Genomic DNA, 19,576 nt, shown 5'->3' on the forward strand with positions numbered 1-19,576 from the left:
GCTTTTTTATTATATTAACAACAAACAGCTATTCACATTTTTTTTCTATTTTTTCTAACAAAACAGCTTATTTTGTTCATTTATTTATTTATTACCTTTTTATTTTCTTTTTATTTATATTTCTTTCGTTCCTTTGTGAACTTGAAAGTGAACGATATGTAATGACCGCTATATTGTAATTCAAAATGAGTGATACAACTCAAATAGAGTAATGGAAGTTTGAATTTGAGTTTCATAGGGAAGACATTCAACCTTTTGAGTTATATTGTAATTCAAGTTCACTTTCATGAATCTCCATTCTTTCGCCTGATAACATTTGATTCCCTATCAATTTAATTATATTTATTAGGCAAACTAATTATTTAAAAATAATAATGATATATATATATATATATACACATATGAAATAAATTATAATTAAATCACTTTTATTAAAATATAGGAATCATCAATTATACTTTTATAAAACATTATAATTTATTATACTCAACACACTTTTTAGAATATTCATATATAGCATGTCATACAGAAAAGAAATTATTCTTAACATTATGTGTCAAGATACTTCATCCACTTGTCTTGTAACAACATTACGTGTTAATTGTTTGGTAGTATAATATATATATTCTTTTAGCTTTTCATCATTTAATGTGTTAATAGGACGAAATCATTACTAAAATATGTAAAATATTATTATTATTTTTTCAACAATGAGTATCGTGGTTAATATTAGAAGTCTTGGATCTACAATATGGTCTTGGATATCTTAATCATGTACTTATAAAAGGTCACTATATCACTACAATATGGCCAGCCAAGGTCCATGCACCATCACTGTAGGTTCGTATTCTCTTCATCCTCGCGTCATGAAGCAACCAAAATCGCAAGCACCACGAGAGCTCTACAATGAGTCTGAACCTGCAAAAATCTCCATGCACCATCACTGTAGGTTCGTATTCTCTTCTCCCTTCTCGCGCAAATCCCAAATTTTAGACCTGCAGAAACTCAAGTCAATTTCCTTCAATCTAGAAACTCATAAGCATCCAAAATGCAGAAGCACCCAGATTGTATAATCTTCTTCGCATAGAAGCCTCAACCCTTCATCTTGTTCAAACGCGCATTGCAAGTTGCTTCTTCTTCCCTCACCATGAGGTTGCCGTCACGCATTCATCTTGAACCAAAACCTACAAGGAAAGTCAAACACAGAATCAACCAAAACCCCTTCGAATCGCGCTGCCATCGTGCTTCCAAACCCAATCGCTAACCTGCGAAATCAATTCCCTTCATCGTGAGCTTCATCTTCTTCCTTGAGCATCAAACCTGCAAAAAGAAATCAAGCAATCGAAATAGAATTGTAGGTAGAATCACTAAGGTTTGTAATTTGGGGAAAATGTTGAAGATGATGAACCTTTGTGAACCCCTAATTCTATTCTTAGAAACATTTCTTTTTTATTTTTTAATTACACATGCTCCACGTAAGCTGCACACATCAATTAATGATTCTACATCACAGTGACAACTCAGTTTAATTTTTAACACCGTTAACCCAATTTAACGACAGATAGTCTTTAACTATCAAGCCATTGAAAGTTTTGTTCATTTTAGTTCTCTTAGTTTTAAAACTTTTATAATCCTCAAAATTAAAAGACGTATGATGCGAGCTTTCCTTGCCACGTTTCTCTTTTTTTCTTTCTCTTTTACTACTCTTCAATGGAGCAGCTTCCACCACCGCCTCCGATAAAGTCTCCACTACCGATAAAGTCTCTCCTTCCGATCTGCTTCAGATTCCACTTTTCCTCTTCAAGATCCATTTTTTATACAATTCTCTCACGATCTCTCAGGATCACTACCGATGAACCCCAATACCCCTTTTCTCTCCAAAATATGCTTCCCCGTTTTTGCCGGCAAATTTGACCTTTTTACTTTACTCTTCTCTTGGCCTTTTAAGTTCAACCCTGTGCTTTTCTTCTTTGTTTTTTTTTTTGTGTTTTTTGGTTTATTCTTGTCTTGTTGGTGTTCCGTGACTGTTCTGCTTCACTAATTGGATCCTACTTTGCATGCAGCTTTGCTAGGGATGTAGATATATGGTATCTCTTCTTGCTAAAATTGGTCTTAGGGTTTTGTTCTTGGATAATATGGGATGGGGTTCACCTTTCTGGTGCAGTCTGAGGTCTTGGCTGGTTAATTATCTTGTTGTGTTTTGGTTATGTTGTGATGTACTTGTGCTGTTATGTGTCAAGTGGAGGAACTGTTTTGGTTTTATCTGTTAAAAGGATCTATTTGTCTGATTCTGAATGTGAGGAAATTATGTTCTGATTTTATTGATGTTTGAAGTGTTTGTTCTGTGGATTGGTTCATGAATATCTGTTAACGCACACCCGTTTAACCAGCATGTTTTTCATATTGTGGCTTGATGGCTGACTGATTTTTTATGATGTTGGTGGCTTTTTATAGGTTGCGACGCGAAGAAGGAGCTCTAGGTGAAGGACGATGAAGGATGGCTCACGCAGGAGGATGCTCGCGCTCTGAATTCATGACGACTTGGGGGTTGTTTGTGGGATCTGATGATGGAGGCTGTAGAGACTCGCGACAGCAGCGAATGGTTGCTCATGGTGGTGGTGGTCCGATGTGAGCTTGAAGGATTCGTGGTGTTGATGGCAGCTTTTCGGCAGTAGCGGCCTTGCGACGGCATAGCTGACGGCAGAGGAGGATTAGGGTTTTTGGAGTTTGGAGAAGGTAGGCGTTTCTGGGTTGGTGACAGAAAAAGCAATATACAAGTGAAGCTGGCATCAAACGCCGTTTGCCACATCAAACCAAAATTAATTCCGTTCAATTTTAAGAACTAATTATAAAAATTGAACTAATGACATAGAGACTAAATCCAAAATCACTATTAAGAGACTAATATATATTAAGGGACTAATATATATTAGTATGATAAAAAAATTAAAAGATATCTAACAAAAATGATAACCACCACATTGAGACACATTAGTAAGTATATATAATGTACTTAAACAACAAGTAAGTTAAACATTGAATACATTTATTATGTTCACAATATTGTTATAAAACTGAACTAAAATAAATAAATAAATAAAAATGTTACGTATACGCGCACATGAATATATATATATATATATATATATATATATATATATATATATATATATATATATATATATATATAAGCTTTGCGAAAGCGAAACCCTTTAAGGAGGAAATTTTCCTACCGATTCTGTTACCGTTTATTTTCCTTCCTCTTCTCATTCTGTTCAAAATCGATCTCTTACCAAAGCTATGACTTTCGAAGCAAAGCCTGCCGGTGAGGCTGCCAAACCTCGTACTCACCGGCTTCTCAACATCTGCAAGTCTCTCATCGTCGGTGGAGTCGCCGGACGAGTGTGAGTTTCACTCTGCATTACTTCTTTTATTTATTTTTTCATTGCTTTTAGAATGAAGTGCTGCCCTTACTTAATCATGCATGTTCAAACTCTTTAAATCGCTATGCTATGATGATTCAATCTGAAGTTTCTTGTTTTCTTTCTTGCATGTTTCTTGTTTTCTTTCTTGCATGTCATCTTATATATGACGAACATTGTGTGACATTTCAATAAGCCAGAAAAAAAATCAGATATTTGTTTAAAAACTGTCAAATCTTGTTGCATAAGAAAAAAAGAAAGAGTTCAACTTTGTTATATAAAAATAATCAGCAAAGATAGAGATACAAAGATTGCAAAGAAATCGAAACGTGTTAGATAAAATGGTTGATGATAAAGATAACATTTATTTGGTATTTGACTATTTGTGAAAAATATAACAAAACAAGATAATGCATATTATGGGTAGATACTATAAATTAATATTCAAAATAATCAAATAATTTTGCCTTGTACTATTAGGCATGTGTCAAATGCGTTTTGACTTTTGATCTGCTTACATAGTGAAGCATAATGTATTTAGAGATTGAAAATTCTGCTGCAGGTTATTGCCATTAAATTTATTACAACTAAATCCTACTTATTAATGTTGCAATCATAATTTTTTCTTGTATATCATGTCTAGTCTCATAGGCTCTTTTTCTTTTTCTAATTAAAAAGCTGTTTCTTTATTGCACGAGAGCGACTGTGTGGATGGTTTATTACATTAGTTAATGGTGAAAAATAAATGACGAAGGAGTAAGAAGTATATAGATGGTTTCTTTAATTGCTGATAAACAAACTGAGGGTTTTAGAGGATTGTATAAAGCAAACGGAACTAACTGTGCTCGTATTGTCCCAAATTCAGCTGTAAAGTTCTTTAGCTATGAGCAAGCTTTGAAGTATGTTCTCCACATTTGTTAATTCAATATCAGCCTTAATATCTCTAATTGTGCTAATACTAATGCAGGGGTATTTTATGGCTTTATGAGCAGCAACCTGGAAATGGTACAACCAAAACACTTCTCCAAAACACTATTTGTCTTAGATGGTCAAATATAGCACAGAAACAGTCCTAGACTCCTTATAATAGGTTGTTGCTTATATTAATAAAGAAATTGTGAAAGAGGAGGAATAAATAGTAGCGAAGAAAAAAAGTAGCTTCGTAAGTCATTGAGTTTTTCATCTGATACCATCATAGGATTATGAAATGGCAAAACAGGAAAAAGGAAAAACCAGAGAGAAAAGCTAGGGAGAAAGGCAATGAAAACGTCTGTGATTTTTTTATTATGAAAACGGATAATACAAGAGAGTATATAAAGAAAAGGAAAGTAACAGATCAAACTAAAAACAGTCTTAAGAAGCTCAATTCATCATTTGATCATGCTTTGTGGTTGATTGTTGATTTCATTCCTCAAACCATCATTTTTTTTTGGCAGAAGAAGCTCAACTCACTCCCATCCTGCGTCTTGGAGCTGGAGCTTGTGCGGGAATCATTGCCATGTCTGCCACTTATCCAATGGACATGGTACGGCGAAGGCTAACCGTTCAGGTATTGTAAAGAAAGTTGTTTTTGAATTTTGGTTTATTTGGATTAGCTTCTAGAAGTGTTATCTGTGGAAAGATGGAGTTGGTTCCTTGAATCACTTGCTTAAATTTTCAATGCTTATGTAGACAGAAGCATCTCCACGTCAATACAGGGGAATTTACCATGCTCTTTCAACAGTCTTAAGGGAAGAACGCCCTCGAGCTTCGTATAAACGTTGGCTACCTTCAGTTATAGGAGTTGTAAGTAAATAACACTTGATTCTTGAAAAGTTTTGAGGATGTGTTAGAACTAAGATTGTTGGATACTGTGTTAGCTGCACAGACAAGAACTAGGTACTGATCACTGCCACCAGAGGAGATTATTAGATCTTCCAACAGTGGAATGCCATTACTTGCTCTCTGTGATCTCTTCTTTCTCTCTTCATGGAAACTAATTGATCTTGCTATCACTTTTGAAGAAAAACACCCCATGGTTTAAAGATAAGGCACACCTGACAAGGAAAAGAGGAGACAGAAGCAACAAAGAGTAGCATAAATCACTACATAGAAAATGGAGATTCAAAAAAATGGATTCAAATTCCTAGAGAACATGAAAAATGAGTTGTCTTAATGGCATCTATTTAGAGTAGTATGTAAGGAGATCAAATAAGCAAACTCCAGAGTTTAGAGAATTACATGGGAAATCCTTACCAGTAGTTTTGCACCTGCAAAATATCACACAAGTGTTGAATCAACGAATACTCTGAGGTTGAATCCCTATAGCCCCTCTGATAATACAATCAATGATAAGAACCTGAAACAAGAAACTTTATATGATGAAAATGAAATCCAGCATGGCAGCACTTTTAGAAATCAAGACTTTTCACTTTTCAGCTATGAAAAGCAAAATCCAGCAATACACTAGGGCACATCTTTATTACAAGATATTTTATTATCTCATTTGACTAGGTTTACAATGAACAGACCCTATAATCTAAAATTTAAATACTGGCCTCTGATCATAGTGTTCCATTTTGTTGGAACCATGTCTTTTTAGTTGTGGCAGGTTATGCTAAGAGTGAACAAGTGGAGCCAGCCTTCAATTTTGTTAACTTGAGATGTGGAAACTGTTTGTGAATTGGTGGTAATAAGACTGCCCTTTGAGATATCCCATTTCGTTTTTGCATGAACATATCATGCTTGTGTCTGCAAATACCAAATGTGGGTCTTAATTTTTCCGTATAGGAGTCTCTGAAAGACTGGTTGAACTGTTGGCCAAACTCTGAGTTAAGTGTGACAACAAGGCTTGCATGTGGCTTACCGGCATGGTGGGTGCATTCAGAAAAACTTTGCAACATGAAGGATTTGGAGCATTATACAAGGGATTAGTTCCCAATTCAGTGAAGGTCAGTTAATCCATTGGCCCACACTTGCATAACTTCCTTGTCATGTTATAATAATTCTCTACGTCCAAGATAATAGAATTAAATTAAGACGGACTTTTTTATACTCAATTCCAAACCATCACAAACACACTTATAATAGATTCCAACACTACAATAGTTGATTCTATTGTCTAAGAAACACATCCAGAATTATTTTTCTTTATATTTATCCAGAATCGATTTCAGTAACACAAAATCGATTCTAGTTTATTGAAAATGCAATAGAATTGATTAAGGCCTTTTTCTTCTGGCATAATCGATTCTATGATGGACAAAATCAATCCCCCTTACTTTTCTTCTTCTTTCCAAAACCCATAAATAAATAGGGCAACATGTTCTTTTCATTTTACATGAACATTAACAGTAAATCACCTTGGTTCTCCTTTAACATGCAGAGATAAAAATCACATTTTTTTTTTCAAAAGTCATCGTTTGTAATCATCTTCAAATGCTTGAGCAAATTACTTGCCCACAAATTTATCCGTCGATACAATATATCGACAGAAGCACAGTTTTAGATAAAAAAGAAAAATGGAGAGAGGAAGAAATAATTATCTGATATAAGAAATTTCTTTTAAAAAGTGAGAAGTGGGTATTTTTTTAACATATTAATATGATTTTCCTCCTTATATACTTTTTCTGTTATTTAAAAAATTTAATTCTTTACTTTATTAAAGAGACTTAATTTATTACATTACCATTCTTTCCCATGTTTGTTAATGGATTCTTATCGGTAATTTATTGATGAACTTTTTATCATGTTTCTTTTCTAGTTTAAACAATTAAATAACTTTAATTATATGTTTTTTTGTTTCATTTTTTTCCTCTCATATTTCTTATTTTTTTATATATATTATTTGATTTCCAATATGTGTATTCATTATCATTTGTTATAGTATTTTATTATTATTGCAAAAGTGAAAACGTTTTGGAACGTTGGTATATATATATATATATATATATATATTAATTGGCAACGAGAAAAAAAATACGTTATTAAGTTTTTCATGCCATTGTTTTGGTGCTTGTTTCAACCCATATAAGGATTTTAAGAGTTTGCATACTTTATCTTCTTGACCAGGTACAACACACCCTTCAGGTTGAGTCATATAAATTTCCTCCTCTAAATCACCATTCAAAAAGGCTGTTTTAACATCCATCTGATGTATCACTAGTTTATGGATAGCTGCTAGGGCTAACAACACTCGAATAGAGGAAATCCTAGTCACTGGAGCAAAAGTATCAAAGTAATCTATGTTGGGTTTTTGAGTAAAACCTTTTGCTACTAATCTTGCCTTATATTTCTCTATAGATCCATCAGAGTGATACTTTTTCTTAAAGATTCACTTACAACCAATGGGTTTTGCTCCTTTAGGCAAATCTACTAAAGTCCAAGTATTGTTTTTCTGGATTGATTCAATTTCAGTCCTAATGGCCTTATCCCACTGTTTTGCATCAGGAGCACTAGTAGCTTCTATAAAGCTTATTGGATCATTATCAACAAGATAAGTATAAAAGTCATCTCCAAAGGAAGTTTCCTTTCTCTGCCTTTTGTTTCTTCTCAAATCCTCATTTATGGTATTATTATTATCATTATCATCAACATGTTGAGACATCTCACTAACCTTTAAGGGAAACACATGTTCAAAAAATTCAGCATTTTTCGTCTCCATTATAGAATTTCTCTCAAGTATGTTACTTTTAACAACTAGAAACCTATAGGCAGCACTATGTTCAGCATAACCTAAGAACATACAATCAGAGGTTTTAGATCCTATTTTCCTTTTCTTAGGATCAGGTAACATCACCTTAGCTAAGCACCCCCACACCCTTAAATATTTAAGGTTAGGTTGGTAACCTTTCCACAACTCATAAGGAGTTTTACCGGTTTTCTTATGGAGTATTCTATTTTGTAAAAAACATGCAGTAAGCAAGGCTTCTCCCCAAAGGTTATCAGGTGCACCAGAACTAACAAGCATAACATTCATCATTTCCTTAAGGGTTCTATTTTTTCTCTCAGCTACTCCATTAGACTCATGTGAATATGGTGGGGTCACTTCATGGATATTTCCTTCTTTAACACAATAATCATTAAAAAGCACATACTCACCCCCTCTATCTGATCTAATCCTTTTAATTTTCTTACTCAACTAATTTTCTACTTCTGCCTTATAGGTTAAAAATACATCAAAGGCTTCATCTTTAGGTTTGATTAAGTAAACTTCGATATATCTAGAATAATCATCTATAAAGGTCACAAAATAAATTTTACCTCCTCTAGACATGGTTTGTTTCATATCAGCTAGATCAGTATGAATTAACCCTAATAGCTCAGTTTGACGTTCTACAAAAAAACATGTTTTCTTTGTTAATTTAGATTCTACACATATATCACATTTTCTACTCTGTTTATCATGCATATTAATCAATCCTAGTCGTTGTAATTTCAAAACATACGAGGAATTCACATGTCCTAATCTAGCATGCCATATATCATACGAGTCAACAATATAAGCAGAAGAACTTGATTCATTAATATTTTCAGAAACATTTAGAATGAAGAGTCCTTGATCACAATATCCCTTCCCCACGAACACATTATTTTTTGTCATGATGATCATGTCAGACTCAAATGACACTTTAACCCTCACCTTTCCCAATAGTGCTACAGAGATTAAATTAACTCTGATTGATGGCACATGTAGCACATCACTCAAGGCCAGAGTCTTTCCAGATGTGAGTTTGAGAAGAACTTTTCCTTTTCCCAGAACAGGAGTGGTCCTGGAATCACCGAGGTAGACGTGTTCTTCTCCATCCCCTACACTAGTGTAAGAGGTAAAAGCACTTCTGTTTGCACAGATATGCCTGGTAGCACCAGAGTCTACCACTCACTTGCTCACATTGGTCATCAAATTTACTTGAGAAACGACCGCAGCAATAATGTCATCTCCTTCGGCTATATTGGCCCTAAGAGGATTGTCGTTTCTCGCTCTACGCCTGCACTGTGGTGCATGATGGCCTGGCTTCCCACATACGAAGCAATTTCCTTTCTTTTTAAAAGTGGGTTTAGATTCATGGGAACGAAATTTAAGAAAATTATTTTTCTTTTTGTGATCAGGTTTGTATTCGTACCTTTTTGGAGCAGGTTTTACTTGTACCATATTTTCTTTCGCAGATAAAAGTAAAACCTGCTCCAAAAAGGTACGAATACAAAACCTGATCATAAAAAGAAAAATAATTTTCTTAAATTTCGTCCCCATGAATCTAAACCCACTTTTAAAAAGAAAGGAAATTGCTTCGTATGTGGGAAGCCAGGCCATCATGCACCACAATGCAGGCGTAGAGCGAGAAACAACAATCCTCCTAGGGCCAATATAGCCGAAGGAGATGACATTATTGCTGCGGTCGTTTCTCAAGTAAATTTGATGACCAATGTGAGCAAGTGAGTGGTAGACTCTGGTGGCATATCTGTGCAAACAGAAGTGCTTTTACCTCTTACACTAGTGTAGGGGATGGAGAAGAACACGTCTACCTCGGTGATTCCAGGACCACTCCTGTTCTGGGAAAAGGAAAAGTTCTTCTCAAACTCACATCTGGAAAGACTCTGGCCTTGAGTGATGTGCTACATGTGCCATCAATAAGAGTTAATTTAATCTCTGTAGCACTATTGGGAAAGGTGAGGGTTAAAGTGTCATTTGAGTCTGACATGATCATCATGACAAAAAATAATGTGTTCGTGGGGAAGGGATATTGTGATCAAGGACTCTTCATTCTAAATGTTTCTGAAAATATTAATGAATCAAGTTCTTCTGCTTATATTGTTGACTCGTATGATATATGGCATGCTAGAGTAGGACATGTGAATTCCTCGTATGTTTTGAAATTACAACGACTAGGATTAATTAATATGCATGATAAACAAAGTAGAAAATGTGATATATGTGTAGAATCTAAATTAACAAAGAAAACATGTTTTTCTGTAGAACGTCAAACTGAGCTATTAGGGTTAATTCATACTGATCTAGTTGATATGAAACAAACCATGTCTAGAGGAGGTAAAAATTATTTTGTGACCTTTATAGATGATTATTCTAGATATACCGAAGTTTACTTAATCAAAGATAAAGATGAAGCCTTTGATGTATTTTTAACCTATAATGCAGAAGTAGAAAATTAGTTGAGTAAGAAAATTAAAAGGATTAGATCAGATAGAGGGGGTGAGTATGTGCTTTTTAATGATTATTGTGTTAAAGAAGGAAATATCCATGAAGTGACCCCACCATATTCACATGAGTCTAATGGAGTAGCTGAGAGAAAAAATAGAACCCTTAAGGAAATGATGAATGTTATGCTTGTTAGTTCTGGTGCACCTGATAACCTTTGGGGAGAAGCCTTGCTTACTGCATGTTTTTTACAAAATAGAATACTCCATAAGAAAACCGGTAAAACTCCTTATGAGTTGTGGAAAGGTTACCAACCTAACCTTAAATATTTAAGGGTGTGGGGGTGCTTAGCTAAGGTGATGTTACCTGATCCTAAGAAAAGGAAAATAGGATCTAAAACCTCTGATTGTATGTTCTTAGGTTATGCTGAACATAGTGCTGCCTATAGGTTTCTAGTTGTTAAAAGTAACATACTTGAGAGAAATTCTATAATGGAGACGAAAAATGCTGAATTTTTTGAACATGTGTTTCCCTTAAAGGTTAGTGAGATGTCTCAACATGTTGATGATAATGATAATAGTAATACCATAAATGAGGATTTGAGAAGAAACAAAAGGCAGAGAAAGGAAACTTCCTTTGGAGATGACTTTTATACTTATCTTGTTGATAATGTGTTGCTTTGTGATGGGTTTTCACCTAATGATGCTGATAAATGTGTGTACTCTAAGTTTGAAAATGGTGATTGTGTCATTATATGCTTGTATGTGGATGACATGTTAATCTTTGGTACATGCAATGAGATTGTCGCTAGAACTAAATTGTTTCTAGGATCAAAATTTGAAATGAAAGACATGGGTGAAGCCAATGTGATTTTAGGTATTAGAATCATAAGGAAGGGATATAGTATATTACTATCTCAAGAACAATACGTTGAGAAACTTCTTAAGAAGTTTGGGTATTATGATTTCAAACTTGTGAGTACCCCTTATGATGCTAACTCTAAATTAATGAAAAATAGAGGAGAATCATTATCTCAGCCTCAGTATGCCCAGATAATTGGGAGCTTACTACACTTGATGAGCTTTTCTAGACCTGATATTGCTTATGCAGTAGGTAGACTGAGTAGGTACACTCAATGTCCAAATCAAGAACATTGGGATGCACTTTCCAAGCTTATGAGATACTTAAGAGGTTCAATGGATTATGCCATTGAATATAGTGGATTTCCCGCTGTATTAGAAGGGTATAGTGATGCTAACTGGATCTCTGATTCAGATGAGACAAAATCCACTAGTGGTTATGTATTCACACTTGGGGGTGGTGCGATTACATGGAGATCAGCCAGACAAACTATTATTGCAAGATCAACAATGGAATCTGAGTTTGTCGCTCTTGAGATGGCTGGTAGTGAGGCAGAGTGGTTGAAAAACTTCTTAGCAAACATTCCACTAGGAATGAAACCAACCCCATCGGTGTCAATACACTGTGATTGCCAATCGACAATAGTTATAGCAAAAAAACAAAAATTACAATGGAAAGAATAGACATATTCAATTGAGACACAATTTGGTGAAGCAGTTGCTAAAGAGTGGAACTATTTCCATTGATTATGTAAACAGAACGGAATCTAGCAGATCCTCTGACAAAACCCATGGGAAGACAAATGATATTAGAAACGTCAAGGGGAATGGGACTTAAGCCGCTTGCAAACAAACAAGTGATGGTAACCCAACCTTTGTGATTGGAGATCCCATGAATAAGGTTCATATGGGTAAAAACAAGTCACTTGTTAGTTCTGATAGCACTAAATTGATTTCAATCGGTTATGTCCATCTCTATGGTGTGTGTGAAAGTGCTAGAGACTACATTATTGAGAGGTTAAACTTTGTCATTTAAAATTCTATACGGTGATAGAATTTTGTCTTAAACAAAGTTTTAATGATTTTCATATCCCTTATGGGTGGTGTATGATTTGCAGCATACACTTGATGAAATCACCTATATGAGTGTCAAGTGGGGCCGCTTGCATGAGATCTTGGCATGATCTCTAGAGCACTCATGAATACCGGGCACGCGCATGGCCTAGTAAGCGCAACACAGCGATAACAGCAAGGACTGTGGGGGTGCATTGTGATTGATAAACCTCTAACACACGTCAAGTGTTTTTGGTTCATATAGCTTGCTATACCAACTACACTGTGTATTAAGTTTCTCAATCTAAGACTGGTTCATATAACTTGTTATACCAGTTCTGATGCATTACATCCTATGAGACCCAGAATAAAAGTTTCTTATCTTTCTTTTAGTTTTTGAGCTATTTGAGTCAAAGAATTTTCTTTCAACTTCTTTTGCAATAAGTGGGGGTTGTTATAGTATTTTATTATTATTGCAAAAGTGAAAACGTTTTGGAACGTTGGTATATATATATATATATATATATATATATATATATATATATATATATATATTAATTGGCAACGGAAAAAAGCAATACGTTGTGTTGCAACGTTTGGAATGAGCAACGTTAATATTTTCTTTAATTGCCCATGGTAACATTTTAAGAGCAAGATAAAAAGTTTTAAGTACTTCAACGTTTAAATATTTATGGTTTTGATTTTGCTTTTATTGACTTTTATTTTCTTTTATTAACTTTATTCTCCCTTAGCTCTATAAATAGAGAGCTTTTCCCTCATTCCAAGACACACCAAAAAATCAATCTTCTCTCATTCTCTTCTCTTTTAAGTTTCATCCTTTGTCTCTTTCTTTTTCTAAAATATTCTGGGTTATTCTTATACTCTGTTTAGAGTTCCTTGCGTTGTATCCTGGAGGACTTGCGCAACACACCGCGGATAAGTTCTTAAGGACAGTGACTCTTTACGTCTCAGGAAATTTTGTTCGTGATTCTGTCAGCCTTTTTGCAGCATCATTTTCCTTCTAAATTTTTAAAAAGACGCCACAACTAATAATTCTATACATATTTACATATTATATATACATTTTAAAAAAAATAGCTACATTTAACAATATGAAATGTCTTATATCACTGATACCGCCATTGCATTAAAAAAAATGCTTTTTCTCTTCATAAGATAATTTTCTTCTTTGGCACCGTCCAAGGTTTGAATCTTGGACACTTCTTGGATGATTCTTCAATCCCACCGTTCATATCACTGATACCACACTGCCTCCCTTTTTTTCAATCTTCAGTATCTCTTGTATCAACAACAAGATCGTCTTCTTGTGGAGTCTTTTTCTCTCTTTATATGTATTATCAGCGTGTCATTTGTGATTGGAGGGAGACAATGAATACTGTTTCAATTTCTAGTGACCGATGATTTATTACTGTATTATTTGTAGTAAACCCATTTATTGTAATTATGTGTTACTGTCTCCTTGGTTTTAGCATATAATGCCAGGAGATTCCCGTTCTCGTCTCATCAAGCTGGTCTTGTATACTTTATTTGATATAAACCTTAATTTGTAAATTTTCATCTTTTTGGAGTAAACATTATGTCTTTCTTTCCTTTATAATTTACTATTGATTTTAAGATTTTCATTTCTTCATGCAAGATGGCTTGTGGAATCTGAAATGGTTCCAGTTAGGCTACTTCAAGAACGTTGTGAGGTTGGCTCTACGTATCTTCTGTTTTTCCTGTTTCATTTTATGGCTTCTGTTTAGTTTGTGAGAAAATGAGCGTAGGCAGAATATTTAGTGCATTGGTAACTTAAGTTTCTTGCATTTGCAAAATATTATTTATATGTGTTGTGCATTTGTAGGAAGAATTCTTGGGGGAGGCTGACTTGATCAAAATTCTCATAACCCAGCTGAGGAGAGCAATAAGGAAAAGCCATATATATACAGGTGCAAGTAAGGCATCTAATTGCATAAAATGCACCGACATAGTTGATCTTAAGTTTATATGTATTTGGTACTTTATGTTGCTTGCATCAAACATCAATAATCATGTATCACCTTGAATTTCAATTCAATTCTATTCAATTAATTCGTGCTGCTGATTTCGGGTCAGAGTTAATACCCGACTTCTCTATCAGCAAACCAAATTCAATCTTCTCTGAGGGTTATACAAAGCTGGTATAATCATAGTCACCAATATCTGGAATTTTTAGGATATTTTCTATGAGTTGCAGCTTGGAGGATTGAGTTCAATATTACCAACAAAAGATTTTCTTTCCGTCCAATATATTTCTAATGCTCCTACCCTGATCATTGGCATTGATGCGTCCGTGGGCTCCTGAGAACAAACTATTCTTTCAATTGTTGTAGTCATAGGGTACAAGGCATAGGACATAGTGCATAGGGCATAAAGCATAGGTGCTAATGCATAGGACATAGTGCATAGAGCCTAGGGCATAGTGCACAAGACATAGGGCATAGAACGTGGTACATAAGGCAAAGGGTATGTAAGAAGGAATAAAAAAGGCGGGAAGTAAAGAAGTCAGTTAGGAGTTTGTTAGAAGTATATGAGAGTATAAATAAAGAGTTTGTTGAGAAGGGCGAGGAGGAGGAGTTTTGGAGTTGTTTAGTGTGAGAGGGGGGGGGGGGGGGGGGGGGGAAGATTAGGCTTCCTTGATAGCTGTGGGAACAATTGTATTCTTTCATTTACTAAATACAATCAGAGGTTATTCACTGTGTTGAGCTGTCTGGTGTGTGTTTCTACTCATTTTCTAGACTTCTTGATTAAAGAAGTCTATCAACTTGGTCCGACCTGCCGGATCCAAATCAACGGAGAGGCAAAATGGAGAATAGGATGAGTGCACTGGAGGGAAGGTTCGATTCCATGGAAGCAATGCTAATGGAGATGCGAGCAGAGATGAGAGGAAGGGCTCGAAATGGGAGTCGCGACCGTGGAAGACGAATTGTAAATCGCGATCGGGAGAAAAGAGGGAATCAGCGGAGGAGTTCGGAGAGTAGCCATTCGGTGAATGGAAGTAGGGAGACATCGGAGGATGAATCGGAGGAAGAACGCGAGGACGTTCAGAAGAGTTGGATGAAGAGAGTGGAATTACCCACTTTTGAAGGGACCGATCCGACGGGATGGATCGCAAGAGCAGAGAAATTTTTCGAAATACAGAGTGTGACTGAAAAGGAGCAGATGAAGCTGGTGTACATCTGTATGGAAGGGGAAGCGAACCATTGGTTTCGCTTTTGGCGGAAGAAGGTTAAGAAACCTACCTGGGCGACATTGACGGAGGCGATGGTTAGGAGATTCGGAGGTAGACACCGGGGAACGATTTTTGAAAAATTAGCAGCCGTGCGACAGCGGGAATCGGTGGAGGAATATGTGAGGGAATTTGAAATCCTGGTGTCCCAGGCTACGGAAGTAACGGAGGAACAACTGCTTGGGTATTTTTTTGCGGGACTCCAAGAAGAATTGCGGGATCTCGTTCGGCCTTACAATCCTCGCGACCTGTTAACTGCGATGGAAAGGGCGCGGGATGTGGAACAATCGGGGTTGGTGGCGAGGGTGACCAGAGGAGGTGCGGTGAGTAAAGGAGGACCAACTTGGGGGAAGTATACCGGCAGTGCGGGCACAGTAGCTAGAACGGAGATCTATCGAGGGTCATCAGAGGGGTGCGCGAACAGTAGCGGAGGTCTGAGTCAAAAGAAAGAAGCGACGACCAGAACCGCTGGTTCTAAAGTGGAAAGCACGTCAGGCGGCAGCGGACCGAATCGCGGATTGCAAATGCTGCCGTATCCGGAATACCTTAAGAGGAGAGAGGAGGGTCCTTGTTTTCATTGTGGAGGACCTTACAGCCCTGGGCATCGTTGCGCGGAGAGGAGTCTCAAGGTGATGATCTTGGGGGCTGACGACGACGAGGCGGAAGGGGCGGAGGCAGAAGAAGAGGCGGAACAACGATGCATGGAGTTGTCAGTGTATTCTGCTGGGGGAATCTCGCAATCGAATACGATGAAGCTGTCGGGATGGATTCGAGATCGGAGAGTAGTCGTCCTCATTGACAGCCCTCATTGACAGCGGAGCAAGTCATAATTTCATCTCGACACTATTGGCGGAGGAGATGGGTTTAGCGAAGGAGGAGACGACGCCCTATAGCGTCTGCTTGGGGGACGGCCAGAGAAAGGAAACGCAAGGTCGTTGCATGGCAGTTTCTTTGATACTGGACGGAGTAGAGATTAAAGAGAATTTTTATCTTTTCGAATTAGGGGGCGTCGACGTAGTGCTCGGAGTGGAGTGGCTGGCTACGTTGGGGGAAATTAGAATGGATTGGAAGCAGATGACAATGAAGTATGGCATGGCAGCAAGAGAGGTAGTGATAAGGGGTGATAACCGATCTTTGAAGAAGGTCGTCAATCCCGAGGCGTTACAGAAGGAGACATGGATTGAAACTCTAGCGGTGGTGTGGGGTATGTATCAGTCTGAAACAGCAGGGAAAAAGAAGGGAGCAGAGGATTTAACCCCCATGCAGGAAGCAAATCTGGAGAAGATTTTGGGGGAGTTTGAGGGGGGTTTTGAGATGCCGCAGGGGCTTCCTCCTGTCAGAGAAGTGGACCACCAGATAACTCTTAAGGAAGGTACTGGTGCGGTGAACGTGCGACCCTACAGGTATCCTCACTTAATGAAAGATGAAATAGAACAACAGGTTCAGGAGATGTTGGGCCTGGGTATTATTCGGCCCAGTAACAGCCCATTTTCCAGTCCAGTAATTTTGGTTAAAAAAAAAGATGGGAGTTGGCGTTTTTGTATAGATTACAGAGCTTTAAACAGAGTAACTATTCCCAATAAATATCCAATTCCTGTGATTGAAGAACCCCTAGATGAATTATACGGGCTGCTTATTTTTCTAAAGTGGATCTCAAATCTGGATATCACCAGATAAGGATGAAGGAGGCAGATATATCCAAAACAGCCTTTAGGACTCATTTAGGACATTATGAGCTTTTAGTAATGCCTTTTGGCCTCACCAATGCTCCGGCCACCTTTCAAGACATGATGAATTCATTGTTGAGACCGTTCTTAAGGAAGAGTGTGCTGGTATTTTTTGATGACATTTTGGTGTACAGTAAGTCATGGGGGGATCATGAGGAACATCTTCGACAGGTGCTGAAAGTGTTAGAACAACACCAGCTGTTTGCCAACAAAAAAAAATGTGAGTTTGGCAAGCGACATATTCGATATCTGGGGCACATGATATTTGAACAGGGGGTGGAAATGGATGGAGAAAAAATTTCTGCAGTGACTGAATGGCCAACACCCCGCTGTATTAAAGAGTTAAGGGGGTTCTTGGGACTCACTGGATACTACAGGAGATTTGTCAGGAATTATGGGAAGATTGCCCGACCCCTTACGGATCTTTTGAAGAAGGGGAAGTTTGAGTGGACAAATGCCGGAGAGGAAGCCATGCAAGCTCTCAAAAAGGCAGTGACCACTGCTCCTGTTCTGGCTCTGCCAGACTTCTCACAGCCTTTCCAAGTTGAATGTGATGCTTCGGGGAAGGGAATAGGAGCTGTGTTATCACAAAATAGGAGGCCTATTGCTTATTACAGCAAGGCATTATCGGAGAGTTCGTTGGGGAAGTCAGTGTATGAGAAGGAATTGATGGCACTGGTATTAGCTATTCAACAGTGGCGTCCCTATTTGCTGGGAAAAAAATTTAGTGTCTATACAGATCAAAAGAGTTTGAAGTATTTACTTGAACAACGCATAACGACTCAGAACCAGCAAAATTGGCTGGCGAAACTCATGGGCTATGAGTTTGATATACATTACAGGACGGGGGCATCCAACAAAGTTGCGGACGGGTTATCTAGAAAGGGAGAAGAAGGGGACGAAGGAGAAAGGACGCTGTTAATAATAACCAGGCCCTATTGGCCTGACTACCAAGAAATAATAGACGAAGTGGAAAAAGATGCGAGGTTAAAGAAAATAATGGAAGAAGTGAAGGAAGACCCAGATTCACACCCTGCGTATACGTTGGAGAATGGGAGACTCCATTATAAGGGAAGGTTGGTGCTTTCAGCAAAGTCAGAGTGGATTCCAAAAATCCTTGCAGAGTTTCATGACACTACGCTTGGGGGACACTCGGGTGTCTATAGAACCTATAGAAGAATTGGCCAAGCTTTTCACTGGATGGGCATGAAAAAAAGGGTGACCGACTACGTAGCCTCCTGTCTTATCTGCCAGCAACATAAATATATGACATCATCTCCGCAGGGATTGTTGCAGCCATTGCCTATTCCCAAGGCCATCTGGGAAGAGATAAGCATGGACTTTGTGGTCAAATTACCAAAATCTCAAGGTTTTGAATCAATAATGGTCGTAGTGGACAGGCTAAGTAAGTATGGGCATTTCATACCTATCAAACATCCACATACAGCCAAGATAATTGCAGAGATTTTTGTCAAGGAGATAGTACGTTTGCATGGAATTCCTATATCAATTGTTAGTGATCAGGATCCCACGTTTGTTTGTACATTCTGGACGGAATTGTTCAAAATACAGGGTACCCAATTAAAAATGAGCACCGCCTACCACCCAGAAACGGATGGGCAGACAGAGGTTTTGAATAGAGTGTTAGAGACCTACTTGAGGTGTTTCTGTTTGGAACAGCCCAAGGCTTGGAGCAATGTGTTGCCATGGGCTGAAAACTGGTATAACACCAGTTATCAAGGGGCTTCGAAGTGTACCCCGTTTGAAGTGGTATATGGAAGAAAGCCCCCGGTAGTAACCAAGTTCATACCTGGAGAAACAGTGGTGGAAGCTGTGGTGCAGGATTTACAGACGCGGGATGAGGCCATTTCACAACTACAATATCATTTGACCCGAGCCCAGGAGCGGATGGTCCAGTATGCAAATAAGAAGAGAAAGGAGTCTAGCATAAAAGAAGGGGATTGGGTTTTTTTGAAAATAAGACCTCATACGCAAGTATCTATGCCGGTCAAGTTGCATCCCAAATTATCTGCCAGATATTATGGCCCTTTTCTGGTGGAAAAGCAAGTGGGTCCAGTTGCTTTCAAACTGCAGTTGCCTGCCACTGCAAAGAT

The 19,576-nt window shown here is 37.4% G+C and overlaps 1 protein-coding gene and 1 long non-coding RNA gene across 2 annotated transcripts; both read left to right on the top strand.

The window, feature by feature from the left end:
• Positions 1–1,613: 1,613 nt before the first annotated feature.
• Positions 1,614–3,103, top strand: LOC128194108 (uncharacterized). Its single transcript, XR_008245424.1, has 2 exons — positions 1,614–2,087; positions 2,455–3,103. It is a non-coding gene; the product is annotated as an uncharacterized LOC128194108 (long non-coding RNA).
• A 1,090-nt stretch (positions 3,104–4,193) lies between these two features.
• LOC128193366 (mitochondrial adenine nucleotide transporter ADNT1-like) lies at positions 4,194–6,335 on the top strand. The gene is made up of 5 exons (XM_052871648.1): positions 4,194–4,321; positions 4,390–4,427; positions 4,859–4,971; positions 5,094–5,207; positions 6,192–6,335. The coding sequence occupies exons 1-5, from the start codon at positions 4,194–4,196 to the stop codon at positions 6,333–6,335; spliced, it is 537 nt and encodes a 178-aa protein (XP_052727608.1).
• The last annotated feature ends 13,241 nt before the right edge of the window (positions 6,336–19,576 follow it).

This window comes from Vigna angularis, chromosome 1 (assembly GCF_016808095.1).
Source record: "Vigna angularis cultivar LongXiaoDou No.4 chromosome 1, ASM1680809v1, whole genome shotgun sequence".
In the NCBI taxonomy this organism is placed as follows: domain Eukaryota; kingdom Viridiplantae; phylum Streptophyta; class Magnoliopsida; order Fabales; family Fabaceae; genus Vigna; species Vigna angularis.